Source organism: Lissotriton helveticus, chromosome 1_1, assembly GCF_964261635.1.
Source record: "Lissotriton helveticus chromosome 1_1, aLisHel1.1, whole genome shotgun sequence".
Lineage (NCBI taxonomy): Eukaryota > Metazoa > Chordata > Amphibia > Caudata > Salamandridae > Lissotriton > Lissotriton helveticus.
Genome location: NC_136057.1, coordinates 1,792,086,761 through 1,792,106,677, shown reverse-complemented (window position 1 = coordinate 1,792,106,677; position 19,917 = coordinate 1,792,086,761). Strand labels below are relative to the sequence as shown.

At 47.3% G+C, this 19,917-nt stretch overlaps 1 protein-coding gene across 3 annotated transcripts in view; it reads left to right on the top strand.

The window, feature by feature from the left end:
* The window catches only part of SLC25A17 (solute carrier family 25 member 17), a 273,120-nt gene that overhangs the window by 75,112 nt on the left and 178,091 nt on the right, over positions 1-19,917 (top strand). For all 3 annotated transcript variants that reach the window (XM_078640599.1, XM_078640605.1, XM_078640609.1), the window contains exon 4: positions 19,338-19,404. In XM_078640599.1, the coding sequence (XP_078496725.1) occupies positions 19,338-19,404 (67 nt within the window). The remainder of the gene's footprint in view (positions 1-19,337; positions 19,405-19,917) is intronic.

Here is a 19,917-nt window from a genome sequence, read left to right as displayed (position 1 = left end):
GTAAATTGATACTTGTATAGCGCACTACTCACCCGCAAGGGTCTCGAGGCGCTTGTATGAATACCGCTGTGGAACCCATCCTGGCTTTCCCTGTGAGGTGTCCACTCCTGGGCACCCCCAAGGTGGAGGCCAGGCATCCTTAGAGTTGTGGGGGCCGTTGTGGAGATTAGGCAAGCTATTGCCCAGAGTTGCAGAGTGGGACTCTATGATTGGAATAGGCACCGAGGCGAGAATGATCAGGTCCGTGGAATTTTGAGCCCAAGACCCGCGAGGCGGGGAATTGAACCCTGGTCCCGGGCTAGACCTCTGCATCAGGGTCTGCCGCTCTAACCATTGAGCCACACTTCTCCACCAGTATATGGTACTAAGGGACCCAGGGCATAGGTACCCCAGATCCCTCCCATGGGCTGCAGCATGCACTATGCCACCCACGCGAGACCATGCAAAATGGAACTACAAGCCTGTGTAAGTTGGTGCTTGCACCACTTACTTAAGATATAGGTTACCTATATCCAAGGGTCACTGATCTTAAAACCTATAAGTCATCCCTAAAGCAGGCCTCTACAGTCCTGAAGGCAGGGTGCTTGGTTCTAAGTGAGAGGGTGCCCCTGCATGAGCAGAACACCCCTGCAGCATACAGAGTCCATTCTCCCGGGTTGTCAGTGACGCAGCCATATACTATATAGAGGGGCACTGCGTAATTAAGCGATGACCTTCTTGAAACTGGCTGCAGCGAATCCTAAACTGTTTGGTATCAAACATGTTGGAATCCTACCCCTGCACCGTAAACGGTGTGGGAGGTTTGATTCCAAGCACTGGAAGAGCCCTCCGCTAGGCTCCCAGTGTTTCTAGTGCCAACCTTTTAGACCTGGACAGCACAAAATGGTTGCCTCTGACCAGAGACACATTTCTGCCCTCCTGCTGCTGAGCCAAGCTTCAGCCAAGCAGGTGGAACAATAGGCAAGCAGCCAAGCAGGTGGAACAATAGGCATCCTGTCACAGGGAGCTGTGACCACCTCCCAGACAGGATTTAGTGTATTGGGACCTGGTGGGTGCGCTTGTCAGTGCCAGAAAGTCTGCATGAGGCGCACACTTGGTGTCCCTGTGCATAGTCCAGTTCAAACCAGTTCCGGGAGCCGGTGGCTCCCACTCTGGCGCGAAACTGGATAAAGGACATGGGAGTAACCTTCCCCCTGTCCAAACACTCACCTGGGAGGGTCCCCTGAATCTTCCCAACCCTTTCCGTAGGGTACTTAAGGGCTTACCTGGGTGTAGGTCCCGAGATTCATCGTGGGATAAAATTCAGATCAGACACCACTTCTACTTCTACCGTCTGGGCACTCTGGATTTCGTTTGGGCCTGACTTCATCTCCCTTTTAATCTGCTGCATCGTCCGTGCCTGTGCATCATACAGGAATCTTCCAAGGCCTATGAAGCATCAAAGACATTTGAAGGAATCTCCCTTGGAGTGAAGGAGTCACTCCCTTGCATTCGCAGGCACCGAAGGTGCTGCAACACAGGTGGTGGTTTTCCACAGCTCCCAAGGCCTGCCCTGCCCTCTCACCAAGTTTGAGGCCTGTATCCTTTATAATGGTTTCAATAACCGAACCCCTGTGCACCGCATCAACTTGCAATGGCAAAGGCTTGTTGACTTCTTTCCAAGGAGATCTTTAGGCTCCAAGTAGCCCCAACCTCGAGTATCTCCAGTGACCAGCATCTTCAGCCACACTGCACCATGTGCATCGTGGCCTGCATCTTTTTGTCAGCTGCTTGAGGTCCTCTCGTGACTACAGTGCCTCCGGCCTGTTTGTCCATTTGAGGGTCACACTTGTTTCTTTTGGGCTTCCTTGATTGCTCGGGCCTGCCCTGACTCCACTGCTTTTGCTGAGTCTCCTGGACCTTTCTGGTCCCAACGTTGCTCCTTCTTTGATGCCTGCATTGCTTGCCTTTGCCAAGGCTTTTTGGTGCTCCCGCCGGACACTGACCCCTCAGCACTCTACATTCTTCGTGGGACAGCTTGTGGACGGCTCCTGGTCCTCCTCAGCATCACTTGGTCCTCATAGCTGCAGAGTCATGGTCATCGTCATCCATCCTGCAACACCTGACATCGGAGGGCATTCGTCTTCCAAGTCTTCTCGTCATTCCTGAGTGGCATAGATTCTGTCTCCTCTGCTTGCATTTACCTCTCCTCAAGAATCCATCCTCGGATTCCATCGGACACATCTTCCTTCTTCCACAGCGGCACTTTCCTGACGTCCTCCATTGGGTTCGAACGCGGTTTCTGACACCACTTCACATGTGTGCACCCGGCTTCCCTGGTGTAGGTAACGTGGGTACTAGGGTACCCACTGATGGGGTAGCTCTCCATGAGGGGTTCTTCAGGGTCCACTGGGAAGGGTCCTTGATCTTTAAAAATCTAACTACGACTTGCACATAGACTTGTATGGCGCACGCAGTCGTGTTCCCACACTGCACATGCTCTCTATGTGGTCCCTATCTACTTACCTTGGGTTGTTCTGTAGATCCCCGGCATTTCTACGTCCTCTCACATTCTTAGTATAAGGTTTGGTCCCCGCCGGGGTCTACTGTGTATTTCATGCTGTTTACTGTGTTTTTGTTTGCTAAAGTATTGTGTGCGTTGTGTTGATCTCCGTGTAGAGATATTTGAACTTACTAGAGAAAATGAAATAATAAATACATATTTTTATAAATACTTGGTGTGGTTCTTTTCACTTAATCTATAAGATAAGATTGCATTCTGGTCAAACAAGCTGCTTTATACTCCTTCTGGACTAAGCCTGAAAACTGCTCTCCACAGCTACCACTTAGAGAACTTTCTACGGTTGTCTAAGACCTCTTAAATCACCATAAGGGTTGTCTCGACTGTTGCATAAGTTGACATCATATATCCGGCAAGCTTCTCACAGTAAGGATTGATGTCTCCCCCCAACATTACAGGTGCCAAACCATGCTGCAACTGCCAAAAACATATGTTGGTCATAGACCTACAAGAAGTGTGTCTCTGGCCTCGGGCCACGACTTGACTTTGTGATAACTGGGCCATCATACTCCTGAAGGCAATTTGAGGCTGGTAGGTTAAGCTGTATGCTTCCATAGACAAGAAGTTGTCACAACCTTCGTGTAAGTCCAAATCCAAGCCACGTGTAGACGCTGTCTCCCTCCCGTGGAAGGTTCCTGCAAGTGTTCGACATCCTGCTCAAAGTCTTCCTGTAAGTAAAAATCGAAGTTCAAGCGCAAAAATGAGAAAGCGAAACAGGACTCGACCCCACTCCTCCTCTCAGAACCTACAGAGAATGTGCAACAGCATCATGATGTGAGGTGTTAACCTTTTTATGTCTCCGTAGCAGATTCCACAGCTGCTCCCAGTGTGCTCAGAGTTTCCTGGACAATCGGTGATCCTGCAGCAGATTAAAGACTTCAAGGAGGCCATGCTGAACATTTTCGGTGCACTTCCTTTTTCTTCTGCTGTGCCTTCGGGCCCCAAGGAACCGCAGTGCGTCTCAATCATGTTACCACCCGCAGACCCATCCTCTATGCTGGTTTTATCCCTGGGAGCCTACTTCGAGGCCTGTTCTGGCACTGGTACAGGCTTCCACTCCAGCTTGAAGATCTGCTCTAGTCCTTTCCACATTGATACTGGTACTGGTACTGAAGAGGATTCAGTCCTGACACCTTGGACGGATACCAAACCAACTTAGATTTGAGCTTTGACCGATGTCAAGCTAGGAGATTAAAAAATTGCAGCCATTCCTCATGCGCCCTGACTGTGATCCTGTGCCTCTACTAGGATGTTCATGTTAGCAGAGGCTCCATTATCTTTTTGGCTCCGATTCAGAACAGAAGGCAGGTGATGATGGTGGTGACGAAGATGACTTTATCCCCCCTTGCTGCACAGATGACGCTTTTTACATGGATTTTTAATATCTACTGTGTTTGACATCGCTCCTAAGGCAGTGTTTGACTCACCCATTGCTAATAGGCAAATATACGGCAGCAAAGAAGGGCAATCTATTTTTGACCTTTGTAGATCTCAGCTCGGCCTTTGATTGCCTGAACCATGACATTTTGTGGGCTACCTTAGCTGATCTAGGCATTGATTTTAACATTCTTAACTTTCTGAAAGAGTTATACAGAGGAGCAGGGGCTAAAGTCCGCTATGGGAAAACAGGCAAATGTACGTCTAAATTCCCAATTGGGAAAGGCGTTCGCCAGGGATGTATCCTGGCTCCATTTCTCTTTAATTTGTATATTAATCAGACCCTCCAGCATTTCGCGATTTCGCGAAATCAGCTGGCAAGCGCGACGGGCGCGATATTTACCAAATTGCCCGCGAAAATAACTCTCCCGTTAGGCATTAAAAAATGATGCAATTTTATTGGCTGTGCGCCCATACGTCATGCCGTTTTTACGTCATCCCGTGAAACAGCGCTTTACAACCGTATTAGATGCGCTGCTTCCTCGATTATTTACAAAAGTTATGAAAGAGGAGCGAGGCGAGGAAAGTATCGCTTCTCTTTAGCTTGCAGGCTTGACTGGAAAGAATGTCAAAATTACGATTCCAGCGCCGGGACGGGAGGGGCGCGCAGAGAAGGGAAAGGACTGTCTTTTCCTACTTGCGCACAGAATACACTGTCTGCTTTGCCGCTTCAACTGCCCTCCCCCCTTTCTTTCTTCCTCCCTTTTCTTCCCTCTCTTTGTGTAGCAGCTTCTCTCTTACTGAAATCCCTGCCTTCAGAAACGGTTCTCCCGGGTCTTTTCTTCGTTCGGTGATTTGTTTCCTTGTGAAATGGATCCAAAAAAGAAAAACATTGTAATTGACGTCTTTTTGTGATATTTTACACAATTCCAAAGCAGTGCTTGAAATGGATAAATAGAAGTGCAGGTACTCTAGTACCTGCTTGTTTTGGAGAAGTGCCGGTACTCTCTCTCAATATAAAAAAGTGCCGTGTACTACGTACTGGACAGTATCGTCCCAATGAAAGCAATGTTCCAAAGTGAAGCTGTGGGAAAGAAAGGTTCAAAACATGAAAAATAACTAAATAAAGCCAAACCGAGTGATAGCAAAGTGGGCAGATTGATTTTATTCATACCAAACACATTTGCGCCACTCTACAGAGTTTGCCAGTGAAGCTCTACTTTTGTTTACTTGTCTTCCTTTGAATAGCGTTGTTTTCCCCCGGGCGGGGAACTAGTGCACCAGTGCTGGAGGCACTGCAACACATGGATTGGAAAACAAAATGTGTACTGCGTCACGGTGTTCAGGGAATTGGTCTTTTTATTATACTGCTTACATTCTGTAAGGATATAAGCAATGGACATTGAAATGGGTCCATTCCGTGCCCTTAACTTTTCAGGCAAAAGCACTCACTGATTTCTGAATAGTGAGTGTAAAAGCGTTAAAGTAACCATGTTTTTCCTGCTTACATTTCACATGCTTTACTTAATTTTGTATTCCCTATGAGTATTTGCTTTTTCCAGGATAATGTTACTTTTTTTTGTAGGCAGGATATTGCTAGTCTAGTGTGTAATTTAAATTGAGCCGCATCCAGGTGTTTATAGCGGGCACAATTGGGTTATAGTTGAGGCAGTGCAGTTTCTCTCAGTGGGCGGCATGGTGTTTAGTGGGGAAGAGGATGTGACACCATGGTCAGAACAACTGAATTTGGAACTGGGGAACCTGGTTCTGAAGGATGATTATTGCGAGATGTCTGCCCTGTCAGCACTACCCATAAAAGGGAGTCAGTGCACGCAACACAAGAAGAGGTTCTACCTCTGCACCCAGGGAGAGATGGGGGTCTGTGTGACTGCACCCAGGGAGCAAATGGGGGCTGTGTGATTGCACACATGGAGCAAAGGGGAGCTGTGCGACTGCACACAGGGTGCGGTGAAAGTGGTGCCCCGGCAGGGGTGCACTCATGGGTGCTAGAAAATCCCAGCGAGAAATACGCCTCCTCCCACAAGGTTAGTAGGTTAGTAGATTGGAGCTGTGCTTCTGTAGAGCTGCAGAAACTTTAACCATGCCTATTTCAAAGAGGAATACTATGCTAAAACAGGTTCCATTGATTTAGGGCTTAAAAGGAATGATTTTCGAGTAAAATAAAGTGCCGCAATAATGCTGCTAAATTTACATTTTTGTGCCACTAAATTTACATTTTTGTGCCGCTAAATTTGCACTTTTATGCCGCTATATCCTGGGGGGTCTGATTAATGGGGTGGCAGACCATTTAATAAAAAAATAAAAAAACAATTGGAGGTGGATTACCCTATTATCCTACTGTATGCCGACGATGCGGTTATTATGGTCAGAACTCAAACAGGTCTCCAGAAGGTTTTAACCCGCTTCTCGGCATACATGGGTGACAGGGGCCTAAAGATCAATATAGAGAAGACTTTTACCATGTGCTCCTCGAACAAGGTAAAAATTACCTGTAATACTCATTTGGAAAAATCAAAGATTGGCTTAACCAATACTTTCTCATACTTGGGGATTGTTTTTAACAAAAGGGGTACCTGGAAATCAGCCATCCTGACTAGGAACTTAGCTTTTTCACGGGCTATTGGTGTCCTGAAACAGTTTGCAAATAAGCTAGGGGATAGGCCAGTACGCATCCTGATTGATATCTACCGGGCCAAATGTGTATCGACGGCAGTGTATGGAGCTGGCATATGGGGGGTGGCAGATTGTCATGACATCCAAACAAGTGAAAATGGTTTCCTTTGTTACTTGCTTGCTGTCCCCCGTTCTACCTCCACTTGTGTCTGCCATAAGGAACTAGCCTTACCTTTTATTTCAGATCTAATTAAAATTAGCCCTATGTTGCTGTGGCATAAGATCTGGACTTCAACCGAAACTGTTTTTAATAGGGTGATTATTGCGGACTGTATTAAACTTGAAGGGTCTAAACAGATCAAGTGGCTCTCCTAAGTTCAGGAATTTTGCAAAACCTTAGGGCGCCCTTAATTTTTTAATTCACCTTTGACATTGTCTTCAATGTCCAGAAAGGCATTAAAGGAATCTTGCCTTGCCCTTCTGGAAGATCGGCGTTGGTGCCTAGAGGGCCCTCTATTATTCATCATCAATTTTTGCTGCAGAGTTCTGGACTACAGCTTTATTTATCACCCGACCAGACAAGTTATAGTAGAATGCTTTTGGCCCGTTTGAGAACTGGATGCTTTTTTAGGATGTTAACCTTTCCTAATCCAAATGATTGGTCCTCACAATTAACCACCTGTCCGTGTGATGACTCTTCTATCCAATCAACCATACATTGTGTCTTGTTCTGCAGATTCTATGAGTGGGGGCGCAAGAGATATCTATTATCCCTACTTAAGTTCTGGAACTTGAGACAATGTAGACCAGCATTATTTAAATTACTCACTTTGTCTGATGAAATGACTATCATTGCTGTGTCTAGGTACCTGAAATTTGCGATCAGATGTAGATCCACTATGGTATAATCGCAAATCTATATGAATATTAATGATTGTGTTATATTTTATTGTACCATCCCTTGGGAAAGGCGAAACTGAATTTGTGACATGTTTATTTGTACATACTCTTTTAAACATTTATTGTAACTGTTTTTCTGGACGTATTTACTTTGTCTGCTTTTATGATTTTATTGTAAAATCGAATAAAGCTATCTTTGATTTGATTTGACTCACCCCTTGGGCCACAGCTGCCTTCAATCGAGACCAAAACCAACATCTGGTAGAGATTTTGCAACCTGGGCTAGCTACATTTGAGCTTCTTCTCGCTCTTCATGAGGATCTTGCTGATACCTTAATGGCCTCTTGCTAAAAGCCTTATTCCTGCCCACTGATTAACTAGGCAGGTGCCCAGACAAAGCAGACCCGCTCCTGGTGATCCTGATTTTCGTACCCAATATCCTACTCAAAAGAGCATTGATGTTCAGGCCTCAACCAGTGAAGTAAATCACAATTAATTTCCCACAACTACTCTGAATAGGGAATCCAAGAGGATTGAGGCCTTTGGGAAGTGCATGTTTTCCTTTTCCAATCTGGCATTGTGGTCGGTTACCACTGTGTGCTAACTGGGTTACTATACACATGCCCTGTGGGACATAGCCTGTAAGATCTTGCTGGCAGTGCCAGAAGACTCTGGCCGCTTTGGCTCCATCAATTCATGATAGACAAGACCTGGCCAAATATGTTATTTGCCCTGTTCTAGATACTACTGATTGGCTTGGGTGGGCAGATGCACCAGTATTGTACTTCTTCGGCACACGAGAATGCGCACCACGGAATTTCCCCACAATCTACATGCCTCCCTCATGGATATGACTTTGATGGGTCACTTCTTTTGGGTGAGAAGGAAGACTTTGTGTTGAAACACTTTAAGGAAAGTAGAACTGCGGCTTACTCCATGGGTCTGTTGACCCCTGCCAAGTAGTTTCCACACCAATCCAAAAAGTTCAGAGGCTACTCTAGAGGGCTGGCATGTAGACGGATACAGCATTCCCAACCAGTACAGCAGTCACCCCAGTCTTTTTGAGGCTGTGCATGTGTGTATGGTACTCCGCGTGGGGGTCATCAGGAACATCAGTCCTCCCATTCCTCTTCTCCTGCTGCAACAGCCACAAAACTACTTTAGTTTACCCTTAGTAGCCCATGCCCATCAGGTGGGGTCAGGATCTATCATTTCCTCCCAGGGTGGGGATCCATCACATCTGACAGATGGCTCTTACACATTGTTCTGACAGAGGACTCTCACAAATTGTTCTGACAGATGGCTCTTACAAATTGTTCGATTTGGCTATGACCTGCCTCCTCTCTTTGCCCTGCCAAATATTTCCCCCAGCATCAGAGCGAATTTAAGAAGAACACATATGCCTTCGGTTGCAAGAGGTGCAACTGTTACTCTTCAAAGGTGCAATTGAGAGGATAGTGGACTCAGAAAGAGGAGAGAAGTGTTGCTCTCATTACTTCCTTGTGCTGAAGTAGAAGATGGTTCTCCGTCCTATTTTGGACCTTCGGCCTCTAAATGCCTTCCTGTGGAATTACAAAATGCCCGTGGTGATCTTGTCAGCCCAGGTCCCGAGTGACTGAATGGTGTCCTTGGACCTTCAGGATGAGTATTCTCATATACTTTTCCTGTATTCCCAGAGTACTAACCTTCGGCCTCAACTAGCGCTCTCAGGTGCAGTGAGTGCTGCCCACCTTTGGGGATCAGAAAAAACGAATTTTTCTCTACCTCGAAGGCTGGCTGTTGATGCATGCTTGCCACAGGCAGTTGTAGACCACCTCCAAATCACGATGAACATACTGACATCATTTGGGGATCACTACCAACAAGCTGAAGTCACACCTGACCCCTTAGCAGAAGTTTCCATTCATTGGAGGTATCCAGGACCCAGTACAATTAGGGCCTTCCCTGTGGCGTAACGGGCCTTGAATACTCTACAATGTTTCCAGCTACACACTGGCCAAGAAGCTGGTCTCACAAGGAATGAGAGCCCATTTCATTGCGACTAAGGCCACTACCGCTTCCACATTGGCTCACAGAGTGTCTATCCTTGACGCCTGTCAGGCTGCCAAATGGGCAGCCAAGCATATGTTAATGAAGTGCTTTGAAAGCCATGTCTGATGGGAATATTATTTTGCTCGCTCGGTCCTGCAGGATTTTTTGGTCTGAATCCATGCCACAGATTTTTCACCCTGGGAGGTGCTTCGTTGGTACCTATTCTAACTCCAGATTTCTCACCTTAGAAATATCCATCAGAAGAGCAAGTTACTTACCTTTAGTAGCACTCTTTCTGGTATATATTCAATCTTACCGTAGACTCCACAGTGCTCGCCCACCTCCCTGTTCTGTGTAGTGGCCTCTTAAAATATAAAATGTTTGAAACTTATAATTCAACACATTGGTATAAAAAAAGACCCCGGATAGCTTGGCGCAAGCTCAGAGTAAGAAAGGAAAATGGAGGGATTGCTACTCCAGATCTTTTGCAATATCAGAGGGCGTTCCACTTAAAAAAAAATTAGCCAACTACTGGGTGATACTACCTCTTTTACACCGTTATTTCAGGCGTTGACATTAGGTTTTCAGGCCCAAGCTAGGTTTTTCTTATTCAAATTTGGGGACCCGAAATTCTACAAAAAAGTGAAATTAAAAGTACTATTGGCAGCTTGTAGAGTTTGGTATCAAATAGTACTACTACGCATCCCCTATTATAGCACATTTGCCCCGATATGGAATTCACCGGAAACTCCAATATGCCTACAAGACTCTCTTGCAGTCTCAATTCAAGAAAATGGAATCGAGAGATGGGGTGATCTGCTCAAGGGGTCGGATCTAATTTCATGGCAAAAATTACAGGATATCACAAAGGGGGCTGTCTCCAAATTCAAATGTTATCAATTAGCAAGTTGGGCCAAATCACTGAGAAGAGTTGGGAACAGTAATGAACATTTTGAATGTAAGGCAGCTACCACTTCCCTGGGGCGGAAAGAAATTGCTGAATGGTATTGGACGCTAGTTCAACCTCATGAGGATTCTCAGCTGTGGCCTGAATCAATTTGGAGGAAAGAGCTGCCGATCTACGATCGGGATACTCTATGGCGAGTATCTCTGTCTGTTTTATGGCAAAGTGTTAAATCTGCACCACTAAGAAAAAATCATTTATTTACTGTTCATAAAGCGTATTGGACCCCGAGAAGATTATCCAAAATTGGTTCCAAAAGAGTGAAGTGCTAAAAGTGTAGGGAAGTAGACGCAGATGAAGCACATATGTTCTGGCGGTGTCCTTCAATCCAAACGTTTTGGAAAAAATTAGGTGAGACGATCTCCAGTATTGTGGGGTTCGAAGTTAAGGTGAGTCTCCCACAGGTAATTTTTGGTGTAACCCCAGATGAGGATGTAACAACTAATGTATCTAAAAATCACAAAACCCTCATTTTTTAGGTCTCGCCTGTCGATGCGCATGCGCATCGAGCTTGCGAGACTATGGGGGCTTAAACAGTCTTTAACCAACTTGCAAGGAATCGTGGCGATTCCTTGCAGTGCCCGTGAAAAAGTGCGTGCACATGCCCCCAGCGGCCTGCCTTGCATGTATTTTCCCTCAGCCTCCCTCCCGCGGGCAGCTTGGCCTCGGGTATTCACCCCAGCGCGACTTCTCCTCCCCCCTAATTACATGCCTGCTGTTTACTTCTTTCACGGCCACTCTCTCGCACATCAAAGGCTGCTCACACACACCATATGCCTGCTCCCCTCCCCCACCCCCCACGCCTCGCAACAGACTTCATTGGAATGCGCTCCATGCATTCTCCCCTCCCTTTCAGCCTCTTTCCCAGCTCTAAGCCGGACCCTCCTTTCTCACCTCCTCTTTCTTTATTTACAGGGAGAACTTGTCTTTTTCCCCGAGGCAACCAGTTCTGACACTGCCCGTCCCAGCACACACCAACTTAGAGCTTGACTTGTACTGACGCTGTCACCCCAGCAGACATGCAATCTGCATCAAGCATCCATATGCATCAAACATCCACAAGCAACAGACATCCACAAACATCAGACATCCACAAGCATCACAAGCAGCAGACATCCACAAGCGTCAGGTATCCACAAGCGTCAGGCATCCACAAGCGTCAGACATCCACAAGCATCACAAGCAGCAGACATCCACAAGCAGCAGACATCCACAAGCAACAGACATCCACAAGCATCAGACATCCACAAGCATCACAAGCAGCAGACATCCACAAGCATCAGACATCCACAAGCATCACAAGCAGCAGACATCCACAAGCATCAGACATCCACAAGCATCACAAGCAGCAGACATCCACAAGCATCAGACATCCACAAGCATCAGACATCCACAAGCATCAGACATCCACAAGCATCAGACATCCACAAGCATCACAAGCATCAGACATCCACAAGCATCACAAGCATCAGACATCCACAAGCATCAGACATCCACAAGCATCAGACATCCACAAGCATCAGACATCTACAAGCATCAGACATCCACAAGCATCAGACATCCACAAGCATCAGACATCCACAAGCATCAGACATCCACAAGCATAAGACATGCTTAGCATCAGACATCCACAAGCATCAGACATGCTTAGCATCAGACATCCACAAGCAACAGACATCCACAAGCAACAGACATCCACAAGCATCAGACATCCACAAGCATCAGACATCCACAAGCATCACAAGCATCAGACATCCACAAGCATCAGACATCCACAAGCATAAGACATCCACAAGCATCAGACATCCACAAGCATCAGACATCCACAAGCAACAGACATCCACAAGCATCACACATCCACAAGCATCACAAGCATCAGACATCCACAAGCATCACAAGCATCAGACATCCACAAGCATCAGACATCCACAAGCATCAGACATCCACAAGCATCACAAGCATCAGACATCCACAAGCATCAGACATCCACAAGCATCAGACATCCACAAGCATCAGACATCCACAAGCAGCAGACATCCACAAGCATCAGGCATCCACAAGCGGCAGGCATCCACAAGCGTCAGACATCCACAAGCATCACAAGCATCAGACATCCACAAGCATCAGACATCCACAAGCATCAGACATCCACAAGCATCAGACATCCACAAGCATCAGACATCCACAAGCATCAGACATCCACAAGCATCAGACATCCACAAGCATCAGACATCCACAAGCATCAGACATCCACAAGCATCAGACATGCTTAGCATCAGACATCCACAAGCAACAGACATCCACAAGCATCAGACATCCACAAGCATCAGACATCCACAAGCATCAGACATCCACAAGCATCAGACATCCACAAGCATCAAACATCCACAAGCATCAGACATCCACAAGCAACAGACATCCACAAGCATCACACATCCACAAGCATCAGACATCCACAAGCATCACAAGCATCAGACATCCACAAGCATCAGACATCCACAAGCATCACAAGCATCAGACATCCACAAGCATCAGACATCCACAAGCATCAGACATCCACAAGCATCACAAGCAGCAGACATCCACAAGCATCAGGCATCCACAAGCGGCAGGCATCCACAAGCGTCAGACATCCACAAGCATCACAAGCAGCAGACATCCACAAGCATCAGACATCCACAAGCATCAGACATCCACAAGCATCAGACATCCACAAGCAACAGACATCCACAAGCAACAGACATCCACAAGCAACAGACATCCACAAGCAACAGACCTCCACAAGCAACAGACATCCACACCCTCACTCACCCTCACCCTCACTCACCCTCAACACCTCATCCTCAACCCCTCACCCACACTCACCCTCACTCACCCTCACTCACCCTCACCCTCACTCACCATCAACCGCTCACCCTCACTCACCTTCACCCTCACTCACCCTTACCCTCACTCACCCTCAACACCTCACCCTCACCCTCACTCACCCTCAACTCCTCACCCTCAACCCCTCACTCACCCTCACTCTCACTCACCCTCACTCACCCTCACCCTCACTCACCCTCAACACCTCACCCTCACCCACCCTCACCCTCACCCTCACTCACCCTCACCCTCAACTCCTCACCCTCACCCTCACTCACCCTCACCCTCACTCACCCTCAACGCCTCACCGTCACTCACCCTCACCCTCACTCACCCTCAACACCTCACCCTCACTCACCCTCAACCCCACAGCCTCACTCACCCTCACCCTCACTCACCCTCAACTCCTCATCCTCAAGCCCTCACCCTCACTCACCCTCACCCTCACTCACCCTCACCCTCAATAATCCCTCACCAAGCATCAGACATGCTTAGCATCAGACATCCACAAGCAACAGACATCCACAAGCAACAGACATCCACAAGCATCAGACATCCACAAGCATCAGACATCCACAAGCATCACAAGCATCAGACATCCACAAGCATCAGACATCCACAAGCATCAGACATCCACAAGCATCAGACATCCACAAGCAACAGACATCCACAAGCATCACACATCCACAAGCATCACAAGCATCAGACATCCACAAGCATCACAAGCATCAGACATCCACAAGCATCAGACATCCACAAGCATCAGACATCCACAAGCATCACAAGCATCAGACATCCACAAGCATCACAAGCATCAGACATCCACAAGCATCAGACATCCACAAGCATCAGACATCCACAAGCATCAGACATCCACAAGCATCAGACATCCACAAGCATCAGACATCCACAAGCATCAGGCATCCACAAGCGGCAGGCATCCACAAGCGTCAGACATCCACAAGCATCACAAGCATCAGACATCCACAAGCATCAGACATCCACAAGCATCAGACATCCACAAGCATGAGACATCCACAAGCATCAGACATCCACAAGCATCAGACATCCACAAGCATCAGACATCCACAAGCATCAGACATCCACAAGCATCAGACATCCACAAGCATCAGACATCCACAAGCATCAGACATCCACAAGCATCAGACATCCACAAGCATCAGACATGCTTAGCATCAGACATCCACAAGCAACAGACATCCACAAGCATCAGACATCCACAAGCATCAGACATCCACAAGCATCAGACATCCACAAGCATCAGACATCCACAAGCATCAAACATCCACAAGCATCAGACATCCACAAGCAACAGACATCCACAAGCAACAGACATCCACAAGCATCACACATCCACAAGCATCAGACATCCACAAGCATCACAAGCATCAGACATCCACAAGCATCAGACATCCACAAGCATCACAAGCATCAGACATCCACAAGCATCAGACATCCACAAGCATCAGACATCCACAAGCATCACAAGCAGCAGACATCCACAAGCATCAGGCATCCACAAGCGGCAGGCATCCACAAGCGTCAGACATCCACAAGCATCACAAGCAGCAGACATCCACAAGCATCAGACATCCACAAGCATCAGACATCCACAAGCATCACAAGCAGCAGACATCCACAAGCATCAGGCATCCACAAGCATCAGGCATCCACAAGCGGCAGGCATCCACAAGCGTCAGACATCCACAAGCAACAGACATCCACAAGCATCAGACATCCACAAGCATCAGACATCCACAAGCATCACAAGCATCAGACATCCACAAGCATCAGACACCCACAAGCATCAGACATCCACAAGCATCAGACATCCACAAGCATCAGACATCCACAAGCATCAGACGTCCACAAGCATCAGACGTCCACAAGCAACAGACATCCACAAGCAACAGACATCCACAAGCATCACACATCCACAAGCATCACAAGCATCAGACATCCACAAGCATCACACATCCACAAGCATCAGACATCCACAAGCATCACAAGCATCAGACATCCACAAGCATCAGACATCCACAAGCATCAGACATCCACAAGCATCAGACATCCACAAGCATCAGACATCCACAAGCATCAGACATCCACAAGCATCACAAGCAGCAGACATCCACAAGCAGCAGACATCCACAAGCATCAGGCATCCACAAGCGGCAGGCATCCACAAGCGTCAGACATCCACAAGCATCACAAGCATCAGACATCCACAAGCATCAGACATCCACAAGCATCAGACATCCACAAGCATCACAAGCAGCAGACATCCACAAGCGTCAGACATCCACAAGCATCACAAGCATCAGACATCCACAAGCATCAGACATCCACAAGCATGAGACATCCACAAGCATGAGACATCCACAAGCATGAGACATCCACAAGCATGAGACATCCACAAGCATGAGACATCCACAAGCATGAGACATCCACAAGCATCAGACATCCACAAGCATCAGACATCCACAAGCATCAGACATGCTTAGCATCAGACATCCACAAGCATCAGACATCCACAAGGAACAGACATGCTTAGCATCAGACATCCACAAGCAACAGACATCCACAAGCAACAGACATCCACAAGCAACAGACATCCACAAGCATCAGACATCCACAAGCATCACAAGCATCAGACATCCACAAGCATCAGACATCCACAAGCATCAGACATCCACAAGCATCACAAGCAGCAGACATCCACAAGCATCACAAGCATCAGACATCCACAAGCAACAGACATCCACAAGCAACAGACATCCACAAGCATCAGACATCCACAAGCATCACAAGCATCAGACATCCACAAGCATCAGACATCCACAAGCATCAGACATCCACAAGCATCAGACATCCACAAGCATCAGACATCCACAAGCAACAGACATCCACAAGCAACAGACATCCACAAGCAACAGACATCCACAAGCAACAGACATCCACACCCTCACTCACCCTCACCCTCACTCACCCTCAACACCTCATCCTCAACCCCTCACCCACACTCACCCTCACTCACCCTCACTCACCCTCACCCTCACTCACCATCAACCGCTCACCCTCACTCACCTTCACCCTCACTCACCCTTACCCTCACTCACCCTCAACACCTCACCCTCACCCTCACTCACCCTCAACTCCTCACCCTCAACCCCTCACTCACCCTCACTCTCACTCACCCTCACTCACCCTCACCCCCACTCACCCTCAACACCTCACCCTCACCCACCCTCACCCTCACCCTCACTCACCCTCACCCTCAACTCCTCACCCTCACCCTCACTCACCCTCACCCTCACTCACCCTCAACGCCTCACCGTCACTCACCCTCACCCTCACTCACCCTCAACACCACACCCTCACTCACCCTCAACCCCACAGCCTCACTCACCCTCACCCTCACTCACCCTCAACTCCTCATCCTCAAGCCCTCACCCTCACTCACCCTCACCCTCACTCACCCTCACCCTCAATAATCCCTCACCCTCACTCACCCTCAACACCTCACCCTCACTCACCTTCACCCTCACTCACCCTCACCCTCACTCACCCTCAACACCTCACCCTCACCCTCACTCACCCTCAACACCTCACCCTCATCACCCTCACCCTCACTCACCCTCAACTCCTCACCCTCACTCACCCTCACCCTCATCCTCACCTTCACTCACCCTCACCCTCACTCACCCTCACCCTCACTCACCCTCACTCACCCTCACCCTCACTCACCCTCACTCACCCTCAACACCTCACCCTCACCCTCACCTTCTCCCCTGCTGCACTCGCCTGCTCTCTAGAGATGTGGCATAACGACCAGAGCTGCCATATAAGTCACGTAAATACAAAACATGTTGCATTCCAAATGCTATAGGTGTCACATTCGCGAAAGTTATAACTATTGGCATTGTAAATGACAAAGCCATCAATTTAGCAATTTTAACAACCAAAAAATAAATAATATATGGCATTTACTAGACCAATAACTACAACTTTTCTAATGCGAGACCTATTGCATTCCAACCCCACTCATCCACGCAACGCCACTCATCCACGCAACACCACTCACACACGCAACGCCACTCACACACGCAACGCCACTCACACACGCAACGCCACTCACACACGCAACGCCACTCACACACGCAACGCCACTCACACACGCAACGCCACTCACACACGCAACGCCACTCACACACGCAACGCCACTTACACACGCAACACCACTCACACACGCAACGCCACTCACACACGAAACGCCACTCACCGACGCAACGCCACTCACCGACGCAACGCCACTCACACACGCAACGGCACTCACACACGCAACGGCACTCACACACGCAACGCCACTCACACACGCAACGCCACTCACACACGCAACGCCACTCACACACACCACTCATCCACGCAACGCCACTCATCCACGCAACGCCACTCATCCACGCAACGCCACTCATCCACGCAACGCCACTCATCCACGCAACGCCACTCATCCATTTGCAAAACAAAAAAGGTCAAACTCTTCTATTGCGAGACCTATTGCATTTTCAATGCTTGTTTGCTAATCTTACTGGCGCGCAGGGAGCTGTGCATTACGTGGATTTTGCCTTTCCTCCCCGTAGAGTGTGAATGGATCAACTCAATACATAGGTTTTACAAATTTAGATAGGGCTATACGTGTAACAAAAAACCCAAAATTTTGGATTATTTAAGATGAATGGTGCATAAGTAGGCAAATGTAAAAGAGTAAAAAGCTGCCAGAAGTAATGATTTTTTATTATAAATGTTTGTTAGCTATTATTTCTTTTGTTTGAACTTTTCACATGTAGTTTTTTTCAGTTAAGGACATCTCCTTCTCCGATAACTTTTATGATGGTTAATTTAGTCCTATGATTATGTGGTAGCCGTACAGGCCAGGAAAAGTCCAAAAGGTGTGGACTGATAATCCTGGTGCGGAGTTTTCCGTGGGACCTGTTATAATGGAGAAGGAGAATGGGAGGGGGAGAGACGAGAAAGAGGTTTAAGGTTTTGATCGGTTGAGTGCCCGAATTGTTTAGTACATGCTCTCTGTAAAAGGGTGATCGGATCCCCTCATTTTGGCGAACCTAAAGTGGTAAGTTTAAAGGCTCCCTCCTCTGTCGTTTCTCTCCTTTTTCCTGTTTGGAATATATATTGGCTTATTACAAATGAAGACAAAAAACAAATTAAAAAAAAACCAAAAACTATTTTTCATGTTCCACGTCTGAGGACATGGAAAGGGTAAAGCAAGAAACTGACTTTGCCACACAGGGGTGGTTCTTATAACTGGCTATGCTCTGTCATTTCTGGGGTGGTATGGAGCCAAAGTGAAGTTACATAGCCCTACCTAACAGTGAAGCACTGCAAAAGAAAACTTTCCGAATCCAGTCTGGCTCCTGGGGAGTATTCTATAGTGGGGAATCTGTTGTTAGGTTGAGTATATATCAGATAGAATGTTATGGAATGTAGGTAACTAGTTTAATTTGTTTGAAATAATTTTACTTTCACTCACCTTGAGCAAGTTACCGGGAGAATGAAGGGCAAACTAGTTTGTTCTCGTGATTATCCTTTTCATTCTCCTGTGCTGTCCCAGATTATAGCAGTTCTCTAGCCAAACCACCTTTTGTATACCTGATCCATGCTTGGATTTGTCATGGCTGCAGTATAGGTATATTACAAAAGAACAGTAGTTACACAATTATAGTAGTGTAGGTGATCACATAAGGGTCACATAAGAAGATAGTGTAGCTTTGTGTTCAGATACAGTACATCGGTAATCTCAGTAAAGGATAAGCACTTGTGGGCACATTGAAAGTTGACAGCGTCTATGTAGTTGGACTGTGGATGCCATAGAGTTAACAGGCTCTTCACTGTTGGTTTGGGATCTATGGACGGAGTACAGGGTCTCAGCTTAACTCATGTCAGCTTTTTGTTGCCTTTTATTTGCAGTGGATGAGAATCGGAAATCTAAGTCCACACCGGCTGTGCTGATGGAGATCATGAAGGAAGAAGGCATGTAAGTTGAGGCATTATGGGGCCTGCAAGGGTGTTATTGAGCTTGTATGAGTGTAACCATTACTAAAACCGGGCAGGCATTTTGGGCCTGTGTGAGTAAAGCATTTTTGTTTTAAACAAAGAACAGAGCATACATGACTTGTACTTCATCATTGCAATACAGTGGGACAAATATTTAATGATTCTTAGTGTTACCCCTCGTCTGACAATTACAGTGCACGCATAGGGCGACAAAAGTCTAACAATGTCGAAATGCTTTGACTGTGAACCCCCCCCCTCCAATTTTATTTTGCACACAGGGACAAGCTTTGGTGCAATATATTGGTTTATCCTCATGGGAGTGCCTCTCCATGCAGCTCATCCATTCCTCCGTCATTGGTGCCACCACTGATCCTCAGTACTTAATGATATCCCTCTTAGCCAAAGGAACCCTGGTGCCCACAAATTTCATATCACCCTACACCACCACCCCAATTCATCCATGATTGTTGAAAGTAACAGCCTAGGCAACAAG